Source organism: Cyprinus carpio, chromosome A5 (genome assembly GCF_018340385.1).
Source record: "Cyprinus carpio isolate SPL01 chromosome A5, ASM1834038v1, whole genome shotgun sequence".
Classification (NCBI taxonomy): domain Eukaryota; kingdom Metazoa; phylum Chordata; class Actinopteri; order Cypriniformes; family Cyprinidae; genus Cyprinus; species Cyprinus carpio.
Window position 1 is genome coordinate 17,501,421 of NC_056576.1, and position 17,875 is coordinate 17,519,295.

At 37.0% G+C, this 17,875-nt stretch overlaps 1 protein-coding gene across 11 annotated transcripts in view; it reads right to left on the reverse strand.

Annotated features, from left to right (window-relative positions):
* Positions 1-17,665, reverse strand: part of LOC109079832 (pleckstrin homology-like domain family B member 1) — a 42,511-nt gene extending 24,846 nt beyond the window's left edge. For 9 of the 11 annotated variants that reach the window (XM_042755912.1, XM_042755935.1, XM_042755931.1 and 6 more), the window contains exons 1-5: positions 17,624-17,665; positions 8,121-8,222; positions 6,340-6,463; positions 5,385-5,555; positions 920-1,045 (exon numbers count right to left, since the gene is read on the reverse strand). In XM_042755912.1, the coding sequence (XP_042611846.1) occupies positions 920-1,045; positions 5,385-5,555; positions 6,340-6,463; positions 8,121-8,222; positions 17,624-17,650 (550 nt within the window). In that variant the 5' untranslated portion in view covers positions 17,651-17,665. Of the gene's footprint in view, positions 1-919; positions 1,046-5,384; positions 5,556-6,339; positions 6,464-8,120; positions 8,223-11,243; positions 11,414-15,674; positions 15,857-17,623 lie in introns of those variants that run through there. The other 2 variants (XM_042755904.1, XM_042755896.1) reach the window with 2 other exon arrangements.
* Between the last annotated feature and the right edge of the window lie 210 nt (positions 17,666-17,875).

Genomic DNA, 17,875 nt, shown 5'->3' on the forward strand with positions numbered 1-17,875 from the left:
CTTATTGAACAGAAGAAAAAAAATTACCTTTCTGTAATTATAACACATAAAACCTTTTTGTCACACTGCTTCATAAGGAACAGCTCTTTTCCTGTTTGCTCATAGTGTGAGAAATAATTTTATTTGTTCAACAAGTAATTGCAAATGTGTTCCATTTTGTTAAATATATAATGCATTTTAATTATTATAAAAATGAACAGTAAATCAATATTTATTTTCCAAGTATAGACAAGTATCTATTAAATCAGACCAAATAACCATTTCAATGTTTGTTTGTTTTTTCAACTAATGACTGAAAGACCTATAGGGTCAGACAGAAACACAATGATGCACCCAACAGTTAACATCCTGGCATCACAACAACATGATATTCATCACTGTCATGGTGTCATGTTCCTTTAAAATGTCCAATATTGTGTTCAAGGATTCTAAACTAACAGGGTCAAAGCCAAAGTCAACCAGCAGGGGCTTTCCAGCAGTTGACAGAGTGCCTGTGGCCATTCAAATTCCCATTTTTTCAAAGCGATTTCTCCTCCAAAGACATCACTTCCTGGATTCTAGACTATTTGAAATGAGTAAATGCTAAATGAGTGAGAGGAGTATTTAATACGGGCAAAGATACAGCTGGAGTTTCCTCCAGTAACATGGATATTGAAGAGGGAGGATTAGGCTGTATTATTTTAGGCAGATTTGTGTCACCTGAGCAGTGTCTGGAACTTGTTATAATTATCTAGGGTACAATGCCTCTCTGTACCCCGTTTGCTGTAACGTTTAGTAATTAAATAGATGGAATGTGCACCATTATTCACAAATTTAGCTCTCTCTCTTTCCTTCAGCAATTTTAGCTCCCCATTGCATCCAGAGCAGCACTACCAGATTCCAGGCCAGTGTAATTTAGCTTCTGTATATATATATATACCTGAGGGGTTCTTGTAGGTACTGGTAAATCCAGGGCTTCCACCAGGCATCAAACTCTTCATCCTGATGGCCTCCTCTGGGTGGTTAAAGCGGAAAAAGGATGACTGACCAAAACACAGCATACACCCTGAGGAAAGAAGTATATGTAAGCCAAAAAAAAACAAAAAACAGAATTATCATACCAATTGAAATTAAAGTTCACAGTATAATAAAAAGTGCTGTATGAGGGACATTCTAAACCAAATGTTTTTATTCAAGTGAACAATATTATTTAAAAAAAAAAAAAGACTTAGAGTTAAAGACTGCACCTGACTACACTAAGTTACCGTAAAGACATTTTTGAAAAGGAATAAAGGGCAAATGAAAACTGTTATAGGATTTGTGAAATACACAGTGTTTATAAGTTAGCTAATATTTTCTGTGACCTTTTTTTAATAATTTATCCGGTGGAGTTGCAGCCCCATACCCAACAACTCTGAATGGGGCAGAAGTTTACCTCAAGAAAAGTCATCTTATGCTTCCAGCTGCTGAAAGTGTAATTACATCTTCATAAATATTACTTTATTCTTTCAAGGTAATCTAGAGCCTCTGAATGAAACAAAACAGGGGTGTGGATGAAACATAATAAAGCCAAACAAAACCTGAATCTGTGTCCTTATTTACAAGCTTTATTGCAACTCATATCACGGCTTATCTTAACATATAGAGTTCAAACAAAAAGATTAAAGTGAGTTGGTCTATAAGTAGGAAATGCACATATTTATCTCTTATACATTCATATCATTTTGGCACAGGGATCAATGCAGAGTCTGTCAAAATGCCAGTGAATTATGAGTCAGACTTCCATATCATAATGAACATTGGCACAGAAAGCACAGAGAGAATATAAGATCAGTATGACTCATTGCTGACTTACAGTACAGTAGAGGACAGGATATGACATGCAACACTAACATGAGTTCCACTTAATGCCAATCTGTTATTCAAAGAAAATGTGAATTCCTCTTTTTAAAAATTGCTCACCATAAATCACTGTCTTTGTTGCTGAATTGTCAGTTTTTTTTTTTTTTTTTTTTTTTGTTAATTAAACCGCTTTCTCTATTATGACCATGTCAAAGCTGAAGCTCATACAGTGTCCATACTCTGTAGTTTTGCCACATATATGTACAGTACAAACACAATTGAGAACATGGACATAGCCACATATTTGAGATTCAAGAAGGAATTGAGTGTATGGTTTTAGAATCATATTTGAGATTCAAGAAGGAACAGACTGTAAAATTTAAAAATCAAACAAATATCTATAATAGTTACAGGCCAGTCTGAGAATTCACTCAGAAAAACAAGTGAAAGAAAATATTCAGTTTGTTTACATCCTATGTGGTACAGACAGAACAAATAAGATCAAATCACTGATGACAGACTATAACCTCTATTTACACAGCTAAAGATTAAACAATCAAACAGGCATTTGGCACAAGTGGGCATCAGAGGGGTCAGGCTGGGTATAAGGAGGTCAGAAAAGTGTTTTGTAGTATTTCAGTAGAAAGGTCAAAAAATAAATCAGACAAAATATACTGCATTTCTGTTTTATTCTATTAAACCCCATAAAAAGACTGATGTAGCTGTTTTTTGAGAGTGTTCCCCAAAAGTGCATGAGATCATTAAATAAGTATATGAGATTAAAGTTAAGCTTCTTACAATAGGCTACTAACTTACAAACATTTGAAACAGAACTAGTTTGGCTATACTATAGCTATTTATTATAGTCCGCTATAGTTTAGATTTTTGAGCTGAACAAAATAACTTGGTTCTAATATATGTATTAATCGTTTATTATACGACACATTAACCAACACAACAGGAAAAGTAAACGGCGTTCAATGGTTAATCAATAATATGGTGTAGACTTTATGGAGTACATACCCGCAACACTAACATTACAGCGTAACAGGCGAAAGATTGGTAAAATATTGAATATTGGATATAGGATTTTGAAGTTTCAGGTTTAGTTTATAGAACTCTTTAAACTTATATCCAATCGACTGGGAATACTGGGAAACGGCGGACAGTGTGTTTGTGTGGGGCTCTCGCGCGTCGCGTGGAGTAAAGAGCGCAGAGCTCGTGTGTCTGTCCGCAGCTTTTGTGATGTAAATGTCAAGCGCTACGACAGAGCGTCCACTCACTGACTTCTGCTACAACACAAAACAGCACAGCTGTCACCTGCCCGACTCTCATCGCCAGACCAAAGAAAATGGGCAAGACAAAAAAAGAAGCCGTTAATACAACAAAGTGTCCGACATCCGGGGAATTTAAGACTGAAATTTTCTCCTGTGGTTAAACTTTGGACTTCGCGGATGTTGATACGCTAGAAGTTGTTTTTATTTTAATGTTACCCCAAATTTTTAGTTAATCTGGGTTTTAAAAAGAAATTCTTATCTGGCATTAAGTCTGTTAAGGACTATTGACGCCTCGTTAAGACGAATGTAGCTGTTGGGTGGCACGTTGGACAGCTGTCCTCTCGCCGGCTGTCTCATGTTATTGTCATGCACAGATTGCGGACAGGGGGACGGACTGCAAATCAGCTCATCTGGATCAACATGATCACTATCCCTTATACTCGAACTGGTAGCTATTAAATAAATTTCTCTTAGATAAACGTTAAAAATATGTTTAATGATCAGGTGCACCATTAAAAGCTTGACATTTGCTATAGCTTTACACAAATAGTTACAGCTGCTGTTAATGATTCTAAGAAAACCAAATAAAACATCACATTTCTGTAGCATTACACTTTCCCAGTGTGTAGAACTAATAAAGAGCAATGTGATTCAAGAGTGCCTGAAATAGCCCAACAGAGCAGGCAAGGTCAAGTTCTTCAAATGGAAGGTCAAACAAGCCATCATCATTATCATAGCGCAATGGCCCCATGTATAACACAAATACACACTGATGCGATTCCAAACTGGACAGCCAGAGATAGCTCAAGAGTAGTGTAAGGTCAAGGGATGTTCAAACAAACCCTTATTAGTATTAACACAAAATGGGTACACAGTTATTTTAACGTTAGACATGTAATCTTGGAAATGGTAAATATCTGATGCCATGTCAGCTGTTGCATTATACAGAAGATTCACAGTGTTCTAAATTTAATCAAAGGCCTTAACTCTTATTTACTTTTATGCCACCTTCTGCACTGTAAAAAATGAAACTGCTCATTTTCCGGTTTACGAAACCTTTTGAGTCTCAAATAAAAAATGCTGTTTTCTTGAAACTACATAAAAATCCTTGTCAGACCAACAAAATGACCCCAAATGTTGCCCCAACTAGTCCAACACAATTGTCTGAATAAAGAATTTTATATTGTTGAAATGTTAAGGCTTTGTGAGTTCCCAGCATGCATTGCAGTATAAATAAATTATGCAGTTACTGTTATAGCTGTTATATTATTGTTTTGCTGTTTGCTGACTTCATTTCAACTTTTTTGTTATTGTTTAATCATTATTGTTAGTTATTCGATGTACTGTGATGTAAAGAGCTCATCTTTTTAACATTTGTTGGTTGTCGCCGTTCTTGAGGTTTGTGTGTCTGGTTTTGAGTCCTCGAGTATGTTCATTCACTTATGTCCATTTTCTGTATATCTTAGTCTTGTAAACTGTCTTACGAACAAAGTCAATGTTGTCTGCTTATTAGACTAATTTAGCCTTTCATGGTTGTTCTTTGTAAACAAACATAAGTTTGATAATATGGTGACTTTTTAAACATTTTATTTTTTTCCGGGGAACAGAAAAAAATGAACAACCTAAATGACAGTAATTGTTGTTTCAGCTGCTATGACAAGAATTTTTCTATTAGTAAAATAAGAAAATCAGCATTGCATGAACAAACAAATTTGCATTGGCTCAACAAAGTATCTTTATTGAGCTGAACTAAAAATCTATTACTGAGAAAACTCAAAAGTCTTACTGCATCAAGCTGCCTTACTTTTTTAAGTATTCTCAACAGTTTATTTTTTACAGTGTAACTTTAGAACCAAGCAGACCGTTCAGTCTGATAATAGCTGAAACGTTTGTCCACTGGAGCCACTCGATGACTAAGTCTCTTGATAAGTAGAATGGTATTTGGAAATGTATTTTACTGATGTGGAGGCTAAATCCATTGATTTACTGTCAAAAGAGTTCAAGGCAACCAGTTGAATATGAAACTGAAAATCCAAAAGAAGCACTAACATTAATAAACCATCAGCAAGACACAATGTGCCTTTATTTCACATAAATAAATAAATACAAATGTATCTTCAGATAAAACTCTAAATCTAAGACTGCAATGTTTCCATTTTAAATTCCACATTAAGAATAAAGCTCCCTTTGTAACCTATTCTACATACTGTATATGGAAGTAAAATCAGGGGAATAAGCTTCAGAGCAACCTTAACCTAGACCAACTGTAAATGAGGCATTGCTTACCTTGTGTGAGTCTGACAGGTTTGGGCACTGCTAAGCCATCCATTGAGCACAAATTTCCACAGGGGTATAGGGTGATGGCTCCCCCCACATTTTCAATGTAGCAATGTTGAGCAGTCACACCCGGACCCTGAATATTAATGTCTGTGTTCCCATGACCAAGTGTAGTCTTCCCTGCAACATGTGAGAGAGATTCAGTTGATTATTGCTGCATAAAATTACACTGATTAGACATAAGGATGGGCAATATAAGGTTTAAAAAAGGATGCACTGAAAAGATGACAATTAATTACTCATTTTAAATTGTTACAATACTTAGAAAAAATGTTAATAATAATATAATACTGCAGCACGAGGCTTGTAGCAAAATGACAGGCTAATGTCTGCTTCTTTAACAAAGACAAGACAGACAAACCCTCATGCCCCTCCCTCAAGTGAACGGACCCGTCTGAGTTATTTCATTCAAAGTGTCTATGAAGCAGATGTGAGTAAAAGAGCCGTAACCCTATCTATCTATCTATCTATCTATCTATCTATCTATCTATCTATCTATCTATCTATCTATCTATCTATCTATCTATCTATCTATCTATCTATCTATCTATCTATCTATCTATCTATCTATCTATCTATCTATCTATCCATAAACACGAGCACAGGAAATTATGTATACAATCATTTATATCATGATTCACTGATGAATAGTGCACTAAATCCACTTCCTCTGGGATTTATACTTGCTCTCATTCTTGCTCAATGTCAGGGGAGGAGAAGTCCTCTATTTGTCATTCTTCATGAGATGAAGCACAGTCAAGCTATGAGGACAGTACAATGAGGTTTGTCCTCTCTCGTGAACTTCCTGCACATCACCACACAAAAACATGCAAATACTAATCTTAATTCGTAGTCCCCAGTTTTTCAGTTGGCATCCCTTCTGTTTGCACGATCATATAATTACCCTCTGGCAGGGGCAGCAGGGTTATAGCCGTACTCAGACGGCCACTTCCTAAGCTGACAAGATGGGGTCGTTCTGCCTGGACTTTGAGAGTCTTGCCTGTTTCAATCAGGTCCAGTGGTGTGCTCTGTGAACATATGAGGACAAAACAACAGTAAACTTTTTAATAATGGATCATATTTTACAGCCTTTGATCACCAATAAAGTGACCTATACTTTTTTCGATGACTGCTCAGGGTTTCTAAAACAGGATTAGTATAATTCAGTTAGGGCCATTGAGTACTGCAGCGACAGGGTTAGGTACCTAGACTAAATGGATTTAGCTCCATCAGGTACCACCATGCGGGCTAAAAGGCTAACAGGATTTAGCTGTTAGATGAAAGACCAGACCAATAAATGACCAAAGGAGGAACATATTTGGCCTCAGCATGTCACAGATGGAGGTTCCCAAGGGCAGCATGGGGATTATTTGCTTGATAAGTCACACTTTAATGTTTGGAAACGGCTATTTCATGAAGTAAAATACAGTAAACCAAGGTAACTATCCATTACATGGGTTGTGATTGTGATAGACAGGTACAGGATCCTGGGCTGTTTTTAGTCCCATATCCATGGTATGAATGGACTTTACCCCTGTAAATTTCACACCATTCACCAGTTAAATAAAGATTTCACACATCTTTAAAGTGTCTTCAGATGTCATCTTTTTTTTTTTTTTTAATGAGTCTAGCAACAGTGTCCATAGAAATAACCTTTAAAACTGAACAGCAATAAGGCTTCTAACAATGTATGAAATGTGATTAAATGTCACTGTAGTTTGTTTTAGCTTTCATATCTTATCCCATCATCTCCTCATAATAGGGCTGCATACAAAGCTGCTCCACAGTTTTCATTGTCTTCTGACATTTTTTCCATATACAGCTCAGTCTCATCTTGTTTCTGTGTGTATTTGCATGTGTTTTTGTGTACTCGGCTTTACTAGTGAAGTTTTAACAGGTGCATTGAACTAACGGCTTGATGTTTATGAGACCCCACAATGTCTGATTGGATGAATACAGTGCAGTGCTTGAGCAAGATTGAATGCAGACAGAAAGGCTGAACTCAGCCTCTCGAATCAACAGTGATGATGATTAACCCTATATTTAGGGAACAGTTCACCTCTTAATTTCCACTTCCTGTGGGGATCTGCAGACTCCACATTTAGGTGACAAAACCTAGGAATTTTGCAGAATTCTTTGCTGATGCAGACATTTTAACACCTTATATTATATTCAGTTTTTATTATTTTAATGATGAGTAAGCAGAAAACCAACAGTAAAAAACTCTTTATGCATCCATTATACACACTAACATTCAAACGTAATTTTTGAATGGTATGTGTGGGTGGGTGTGGGTGGTCCTGTTGTCTCCTACATTATGAGGACCAAATGTCCCCACAAATATAGTAATACCAGTATTTTGACCCTGTGGGGGCATTTTTTGGTCCCCATGAGGAGAACAGCTTTATACAGAATCATACAGACTGAAGCTTCTTGAAAATCTAAAAATACATAAAGTTTTGTGTGAGGGGTCGGGCTAGGTTAAGGGGATAGAAAATACAGTTTGTACAGTATAAATCCATTACACCTATGGAATGTCCCCATAAAACATGAAAAGCCAACATATGTGTGTGTGTGAGAGAGAGAGAGAGAGAGAGAGAGAGAGAGAGAGAGAGAGAGAGAGAGAGAGAGAGAGAGAGAGAGAGAGAGAGAGAGAGAGAGAGAGAGATAGGCTCACACACTCACCTGTAAGACCTGATGAGTCTGACGGCTGTGTTCTGGAACATTCTGATTCAGCCTGTCCATGTCTATGGATTTATCGGTCACTTCATGACATTCGTTAAGATCCTGGAATTACAGAAAATAAACAGCAGAGTTGTTTTTAAAAGTCAAAATATATCCAAAAATTCTTAATCGAAGAGGTGATTAGGTTCAGTTTCATAAAATGCAAGTGAACTTTTGTGTAAAGAGTCATAATCACAACATTTGTTTTATTTATACATCATGAACACTATTATAATAAATATGTAGAGCTGGCAAAGTTACAACATTTCAAGCTTGTGTCTTTGATCCTATTAGTGAACAATAAAACACATCAGGTGTTTTTACTATTGTAGACAAAATACAGTGATGCAATGAACTAACAAAAGCATGCTGTGATTAACCAACTGTCGTGAACAGACCGGAGTCTGCATCTTAGTTGAAATACACAGCATGAGTCAGTGTGACTCATCTCACACACAAACAAACACACACACACACAACCAGCCTCACAGTGAACAGATGCAGTCAATTATCTATGGTACAGACACAAGCACATTAGTGTGAACAAACCAGAGTAGACCTCAGGTCAGTACACACATCACAGCAGATCAGTCATTTTTGGAACATCCCTAACCTGAAATCCCCTTCTCCCTCCTTCCCTTACCCCTCCTCCGTCTCTGACACATTCCACTGTCTCTCAGAAAAACCACACTGGAAATCAAGCAGAAACAGATCTGCAAGACAAACTGAGTCACTTATTTTGAATCAGAAAAATCTGTTCTGATTCTAAACAACCAACAGAACACACTGTAAAAAATTCAGAACTACTTGTTCGAATTGGTTCTTAACCAGTCTAATTAATCAAAATTACAAGTTATCAGTTATACCCAAAGCTTTTAGCTTAGTTTAGCTAATTTCATCTTAGCATAGCTATAGATAGTTTGTAGCTTAGCTACACAGTTACAATTACATCATTTGCAGAACACTGAAACGTTAAAAACATTGTCCATAATATGTTCATATCTATATATAATGTTCACTGAGAATCAGTGAAGGGCAGTGACATCATTACATTTCTCAGTAGCAGTTTGGCTGTTTACAATCAGAACATGTGATTCTGATCCAATTTATTCCAAAATCACTCGTTCTGATTCTAAACAGCAACAAGAAAATAATGTAAACACAGCTTTACTGCCGAAATACTAGAAACGTCATGGCAGGTGTGCTGAGGCAAACCTGTGGGACAGTGGCCCTCCAGGAACGAGTCTGGACACCCCTCTCCTGTAGCTTAGCTAGCTACATAGCTGCATTCAACATTTATAGTCAAGTACACCAAAACATCAAAAACAGACCCAATATTTTCAATATTAATTCCAATATGGAAACTAATATAACATTATGTAACAGATTAACTTAGTCTGCCAATTGTCCAATGAATCAAATCTTTCCCTGAGGAGCTTCTAAAAGGACATCTGAATTTGTAGAGGAGTTTGAAAGGCAAAGCTATGTGAGATTAATACAACTCTTTCCTCTGCTGGCATGTCCAGTCAGGGAAACGCCTGGAATGAGATGCTTTGCTTCTCCAAACAAGCGAAGACAGGTTAGGTACAGTGAATGCATATTCATTAAGATGATGATGGACATTTACGGTTTTTAACTCAACAGCTGGTATAAAATCAAACTTCCTCTCCTTTTGCGCCTTCTTCTAACTAGCCTCTCCTTCCTTTAATTTATAATGTCATGTTTGCAAGTGCAGCTGGCAAGTGCTGCAGTCCACTTTTCACAATCACGTTCAGAGGGAAGAAAGAACAGAAAGCCTCTGTCACTATACTGTATATGGTCACTGCTCTCACCATCACTCACTCTCTCTCTCTCTCTCACACACACACACACACACACACACACACACACACACACACACACACACACACACACACACACACACACACACACACACACACACACATGCACACGCGCGCACACACACACACACACACACACACACACACACACACACACACACACACACACACACACACACACACACACACACACACACAACTGGACAACACAGAGTCACTGACATTAAGCATACAAAGAGAGATCCTGATGCCTTGAGTCAAATACCTGTACAAACAAATATACACCTAATAGCAGTTCATCTGGAGTTTTTCATGCTGGTAAGTGACTTGCCTCTGAAACATGTCATTAAGTCTGCAGTTATGCCACTGTGCCCTGCCCTCTGCAGCAGAAAATAGACTCAACCACATAGCACAAACCACAAAGCTCTTCTTACAGGGGTTATAATCATACAGGGTACACATATATAGACAAACACACACACACACACACACACACACACACACACACACACACACACACACACACACACACACACACACACACACACACACACACAAACACACACACACACACACACACACACACTTACATAGACACATGGCAGTGTGTAAGAGTTACAGGGAGAAGTGAGAAAACCACAGCAGGAACATACAGCTAACAGTACAGCTAAATGTAGCACGGAGGTGAATCTGGGAAACAGAAACCAAAGACTGGAAACATGAAGGACTGATGGCTTTTCTACCCATGTTAATACCACGAAAATGTTAAATCAAACTGAGATTTAAAATGTCTTTTATGAAAAAATCATAACCAAGACAGGCAGCAGTTAAATATATACAACAAACAGCACATTAAAAACATAAATAAAATGAATATATAAATATAACAACATAACAATGACAATTTAAATATATTCTAATATTAAACTATTACATTTTCATTTATTTATTTAAATTTATACTAAAAATATAACTCAAAATGTATATTTTAATTTGATATTTTCCATGGAATGTATAATATATTTAAATGAATTTGAGTTATTTTAGCACTCATGTTCTCTGCATAAATCTGATAAACAGTATGCAATATACACTGATTTAGTGCAGCATTATAAACTTCTTCAGTCTCTTATATAGCTGCCCAAATCAATGAAGTACTAAAATTAACCAAAATTCTTAGAGTGTTTAGAAACACCAAATACCAAACTCTTAAAAAAACATAAGCAATACCAAGCCCACTCACCATCTTTTTTAACCCAAGAAAGATCTGCTCTGTTGCTGCATGGTCTTGTTTACTCACAATCTCAATGCTATGTCCTGTGTTTACGCCTTTGAGCCTTAGGCTGACCGTCTACAGTCCAGCTCTCACTGTTTGTTTGTCTCTGCTGCTCACTCATGTCTCTTACTGAATGCTCTGAAGTTCTGGAGCGCAGAACTACATAGTACCACCACAGCTGGGAGGTGAGAGAGTGTGTGAGAGAGATAGAAAGCACTAGTAGAGGAATCCACATGAAAAAAAAGTCTGTCAGAATCCAGGTGTCCGGTCCGTCTTTCCAAGTGACCATAAATAAATCGTCAAGTTTATGTTTAAATTTAGAAAGCTAAATCACGGGGGACATATATCTACACTGTCACACAGAAATCATTGTCTATAAGCTTGACTCATCAGTTTACTACTTGTATGTTCAGCTTACTGCTCAAAAACATGCTAAACATTCAATTAAATTAAATTAAAAAATTATTAAAGGGATAGTTAATCCAAAAATTTAAATTATATTATCATTTTCTAATCATCATATGTTGTTCCAAACTTTTTTCTTCTGTGGGATGTAAAAAAAGATTTTTTTTTTTTGAGAAACGTCTCATTGTTTGTTTGTTTTTGTCCATGCAATGGAAGTCAATGATAACCTAAACTGTTTGGTCATCAAAATTCATCAAAATATCTTCTTTTGTGTTCCACAGAAGTCATACAGGTTTGGAATGACATAAGGGTGAATAAATGATGACAGACTTTTCATTTCTGGGTGAACTATCCCTTTAAGAAATATATTAAGATGTTACTGTCGTGCCTTTAGAAGATGCTTGTCAAGGAATTGCTGGAATAGTATAAAAAATTGTCAGATCACCATCAGTGCAGCAGATGGATTTATTTTGAAAAACAGATTTGAGTTTACACGCTGTTGTGGTGGACGGAAAAGACCTTAATATTCCATGTGGAGTCCTCCTACCCACTTCCTGTTCTTCAAAACAAAAATGGTGTTTTCCATTTGATGTTGAACAGCTGCAAAACTGCTGATGTGAGTCACTTTAAGAGTGTTTGTTACATAATTAGATTCATTTATGGAAAAAAAATAGTCAGTAAAGTTTTAATGGAACTCTTAAGCAAACATTTATGTTTTGTCTCTTAGTGAACATACACCCAAGCAATCAATCATACACAGAGCCAGACTCATTGGTAATAACCTTAAAAAACATGGGAAAGCCATGAATAAGAGTCCTAGAGAGGAAAACATCTGTCTGGTGGAGAAGGAGAAAGAAAGGCTTTTTTTCCATGGCCATTACCAGTGAGTCCAAACACATAAAAAATGAACACAAACAAATTTGAACAGCAACTAGGCAACCACAGCTGGAAGAGGAGCAGACTCTTCCGGTGTGGGATCCTAAGCGGGGACTCTTCCTGTCGGCTAACCCTATGATCTAGCCACTCTCTGGGAATAAACAATCTCCAGCTGCCCCTTCTCACCCACAACTGAGAAAAAATGTCAACAGGCCTGATAATCTAAAGTAGTCCTATGTTTTAAGCCACCAGGACCTTATTATAGAGCCATATTTAAGTTATGTTTGTGTTTGTTGTCCTCTGGGAGTGAAAATTCCAATGACTTTGTGTGAGGAAATGATTATTCCACCAAATAACTTCCAACATTTATATGTAATGTGTGAGGCTGCCATGGTCAACACATGGCAAGCACACAAGTTGGAAAGTAAGCTGCTGGATAACTTTCCATATTTCCATGCTGGACTGCTATCTTGGAATAACACATGTGATATCAAAGCTAAGCATTTTGGTCTCACTCATAAATTATTTTAGGGCAGGAACATGCAGCATTAATCTCTTGCAATAATTTGCAACAGTCTAGTCACTTATTATAGTATCAGAGTAAAGCAACAAGGCGTCAGAAAGATTGACCACAGATTTCACCCCAAAAAACAGTCACAGTGCTTGCGTGGCAGAAACGCTTGAGATCAGAACACTGTTGGTATGAGAGTATGTTTGTGAGAAAACAAGAAGAACGACTGGGTTGGGTTTATTTCACTGGCACAGTAGTATGAAAAAATTGTTTTTCAGAGCTGTCCAAGAGGGAGTACAACTTTCTTGCATTATGCACTTTTTTTTTGTTCCATTAGCAACATTAGACCTAAAATATCCACATTCTGGAATTTCCCACCTATTTCTGTCAAATATTTCACATTTTCTTGCACACACACACACAAATATGTCAGAACAGAATGATCCATCAACACTCTCCACTGAACCTGCACTCATACCACCATTAAAAAAATGAAAAAGGACCCCATCTATTTTGTAAATTCATGTTATAGATCTTATTGTGAATGATTCATCCATGTATGCATTGAATTTTTAACATTTTATATTTTGACATTGTAATGTTTAATCAGAATGTCTTAACTCGATATTCTGATGAAAATGACAGACTCTCTTGTGATATATGCTGGATTTCTCCAATCATTTAGATGGCTTAAACCTATTCATTAATCAAAATCAAAATTTTCAAAAATTTGTTATGCTCGTATGTACAACACAATCTATTTACATTTCATCACAATAAATCCGTCAGTGAAGTGTGTGTTTGTGTGCTGTCTAGAGCTGGTGAGACCCAGACTGACTGAATGAAGGTGTGGGCATTATAAGAAAAGCTTAAGCAATCATGATCACTAAATCTTGATCAGCGCTGGTGTTCAGTTCCATCTTTTTGTTACTCCTTGATGTTCTTTTCATCCACCTCTTTCTTTTTCTCATTCCAACATGCTTGATGTTCAAGTTAACTTTTATATACTTCCTGCAATCTTGACTAGATGAACATGCAGTTTCAAACTTGCAACAACTCTCTAAGTAACTAATTTTTACTAATGTTTTTACTGCCTCACTACATCTTTTACCATTGCAGCAAAGCAATGCGTTAAACAAGGGGAAAGCCGGTGCACGTGTTCACGGTGTGCCCTAGTCTCTCACGCTTGCATCTACTCAGACAGCTCTGCTATGCCTGGACTGTACAGAGTAATTTGGAAATTCAGACTAACAACACGACTGCAACAGTAAATGTAAGACAGGCCACGTCTGTCTTCCCCTGCACTTCTTTTCCATTGTTTTTTTTTTTCTATGTAAAGATGTGATTTTTCCTCTGCTGTGTTTTGAAGCGTCTTGTACACGACAAAGTAGTTGACATCTGGGTACTTTTTGCCTACTGTTTTATGAATATTGTGAATTATATACTAATCATTTTTTCAAGTACTTTTTCAAGTTTTTGCCTGCTGTATAGGCAAGGACTTTATGCATTTTCAGATACAGTCCCTTACTCGTGGCCATCTGTTGACGTAATTATCTTTCCTGAAGAAAGAGTCCATGAAAAATCCCTGCAAATTATGCACAGACTGACATGTCTGGAATGTCAGAATGTCATCAGATTTCTGAACAGGGACTAACTGTTGTAGCCTATAAAGTATGTCACATACAGTATATGATTCCTTAGCTGAATCATGTAAATGTTCAATCTATGACTGCTGCATTGCAGGTGTCATACATAACACAGGTGTAGAAGAAGTATTGAATGTGTTTCACAGTTTTTCAAACCACCTGTTAGTCAGCCTCTTTTAGTGGAAGTAGCATTGCTGGTGCAAAAAAAAAAAAAATAAAATTGTCAGCAGACCAGTAGATCCAGCACAGCCCTCCTGCACACACAGGCTTCTCATACACTGGTGTGCACAGTGCTATCTCCGCTGGGACAATAGTCTCATATAGTCTCATTGTCCATGCTTTAGGTCAGGGCCATGCATTATTCCCATGCTGGTCCAGTGCAGCCCGTTTTTTTTGTTCTCAGTCATATTAACATAGTAAGACTAGAGTTCTCCATTGCTCACACGCACCATAACTAAAATAAAGAAATGCATTTATGTATGAGATCATTCATAACTCATAATATAACTTCACAGTGTCCATAGTGACATTTGGACTGTTACTTTTTAAAGACAGGATCCCCATTATGTTTTGGCAAGAATCATTTACTAAAGTTTCCATTTTCTTCAGAAATCTCTCTGTCCCTTTCAGTTCCTCTTTCAGTGATTCATAAACTGATTCTAATGAAGACTACAAAAATGTTTATGTTTTAAATGGGTTGACAGACACAAACAGACATGTGGTAAAATGTATATATATTTTTAAATAATTAAATTGGTGCTTTGAATATATTGAAAATACTTTAAAAGGTCCAGAAATCCAACTCTGGATCTCTGTAGCTTATTTATGTCTAAAGGGTGCATTTTAGTAACTTAAAGGTACATATTAAGTACATATTAGTACCTAAATAGTGTGTACCATTACTCTAAATGTATTCAGAAAACTTCATCCCACAAACCCAGCTGTCGATCAAAGCCTTACCTATGAGTTCAGATCCTAACTGTGGCTCTGCCAGTCCCATGTGTCATCCTGAGAGCTGGAGACAAGTGTCTTTCTAACTCATGCTCACTTTAAGACACCTTAAACTCTGTTGAGCACCAGAGCAGGATGGACAAATCACATTCAGAACTAGAAATATCTTCCTTCGCTCACACTGTTCCCCCACCTACATGTTCTCTCTCTCTCTCCACCCCTTTCTCTTTTTCCAGCCCTCATATTCTCTCACACTTCTTCCCTCCCTTCTTTTTTTCATTCTACTGCCACAAGGCAGTCTTTTATTCTCCCAGCTGAAGAGCTCCTCACTTGTTCAGCCTCTGGAACGAGATACCCACCCAGAGCCCAGATCATGAGACAGATGAGAGACAGAGAGAGAGAGAGAGAGAGAGAGAGAGAGAGAGAGAGATAGGCAGGAGTACAATAGGGGTGACTATTACCAAATACTGATGTAGAGGTTTCAGAAATGGTGTCTCGTAAAATTACATTTGTAATATCAGCAGCATATTGGTATATGGATGCAAGTCCTCTCTCCCTCATGCCCCTGGTGCATTTAATTCTCTGTATAAAGAAATTTAATTCCCACAGCATAGCTGAACTCTGGCCAAGCCAGACAGGCAAAATGTGAAATTAAATCCAATTACAATAAGCCAATAAAGCTGCCCTTTAAATACGTTAAATTGCCCTCTGTAAAATGTCTTATGGCAACAAACAGAAGAGACAACAAACATGCAAATACTCTAAGTAAGTAAGAATAGATACTGGAAGGGTTGTGGATATTTTGAGATTACATTTCCTCTTTTAAAACAGAGAAATGGCTGTTGTAGTACTCTGAATAATGTCTTATTTTAGTGTCCAAATGTTGAACACCCCAAATACACACATATGTGCAATAGTGGCCCCCCCTCAACCAAATCTAACCCATGAGACATTCCACCAACGCATGTCATGGAGAGGACACTGAGTAGGATGTAAGAGGGTAGGAAACTTTGGGGAGTTTACAAGTCTGTGAAGTTGCAAAGAACAGCTTGTGAATTCAAACAGTTGCCAACTGACAAATCTCTCTAAAAAAATATTGAGTGCGATGGGATGGGATATGATCAGACAAGTCATGAAACAGCTGTAAATACAAGGCTGCTGCCTGAAGTAGCCTAACAGGGTCAATGGGATAACTTAAGGTAGGAATATTTATTGGGGGTTCTCAAATATTTGCCCATTCAAGTTTAAATATTGCTAAAATAACACTTGTTTTTCATTAGTTACTATCCATGTTGTCTGAGGTATCAATATTTGTCTAGAACAACCACTGTATGTAATTCTGTGGTTAAAAGCCCATTTGGATTTACTCCCCTCTTATTTATCTGAGCTCCAAAACTAAATTCATAGACATTATATCAAGTGAAACACTAAATCATATGTCCTGAGATACAGTAAATAGGATAGAAATCATCGCAGCAAAAACATTTTACTTTTTACAAGACGTACGGTGTCAGTCCGGGTGGCTGTTTCCATTCACACACCATCACGCAGAGAAGAGAAGATGAATGAGGCAAAGGATGACCTCTGGTGGTCATGCAAATCTCTTTCAGTTAAATCTAATACCTATTCATTTTCAACCGTAAGCCTTGTAATTTCTAACCAAGCTCTGGTAATAGTTGACAACGTGGCTTGTTTTCTCCAGTGTTTAGAAAATATATAATTTAACACACATTTGAACACATTATGGAGTAAATTGTCACAATGTCAACCTGTAACTTTTTCAGGCTTTTCATATATATATATATATATATATATATATATATATATATATATATATATATAGCTTTGCAGCAAAATTTACATTTATATGCCTTAAAGAATTTTCATGAACATACATAATATTCGTATCAGCGCTGTTTTACTCATTTAAATATCAAAATGTGCAAAAGGAAACTTACTTGAAAGCGAACCCTTTTAGGGGCCATTGTGGTCCTTGGTTTGTAAATAACAGGAAAATTCTTGGAAATGATCCTAAGGAGTGGGATCAGTACAGACTGAACAAGATGAATAGCTCTGTAGCTCCTTCAGAAACTCAGCTGGATTTAGTGTAGGAGGTGGAAAGGGTTTCCATCAAAACAAGTCACTTTAACTGCTAAGACTATTTTATGCATATTGTCTCTCAAACTAACATTGGTAAATCCTTTCTCTTG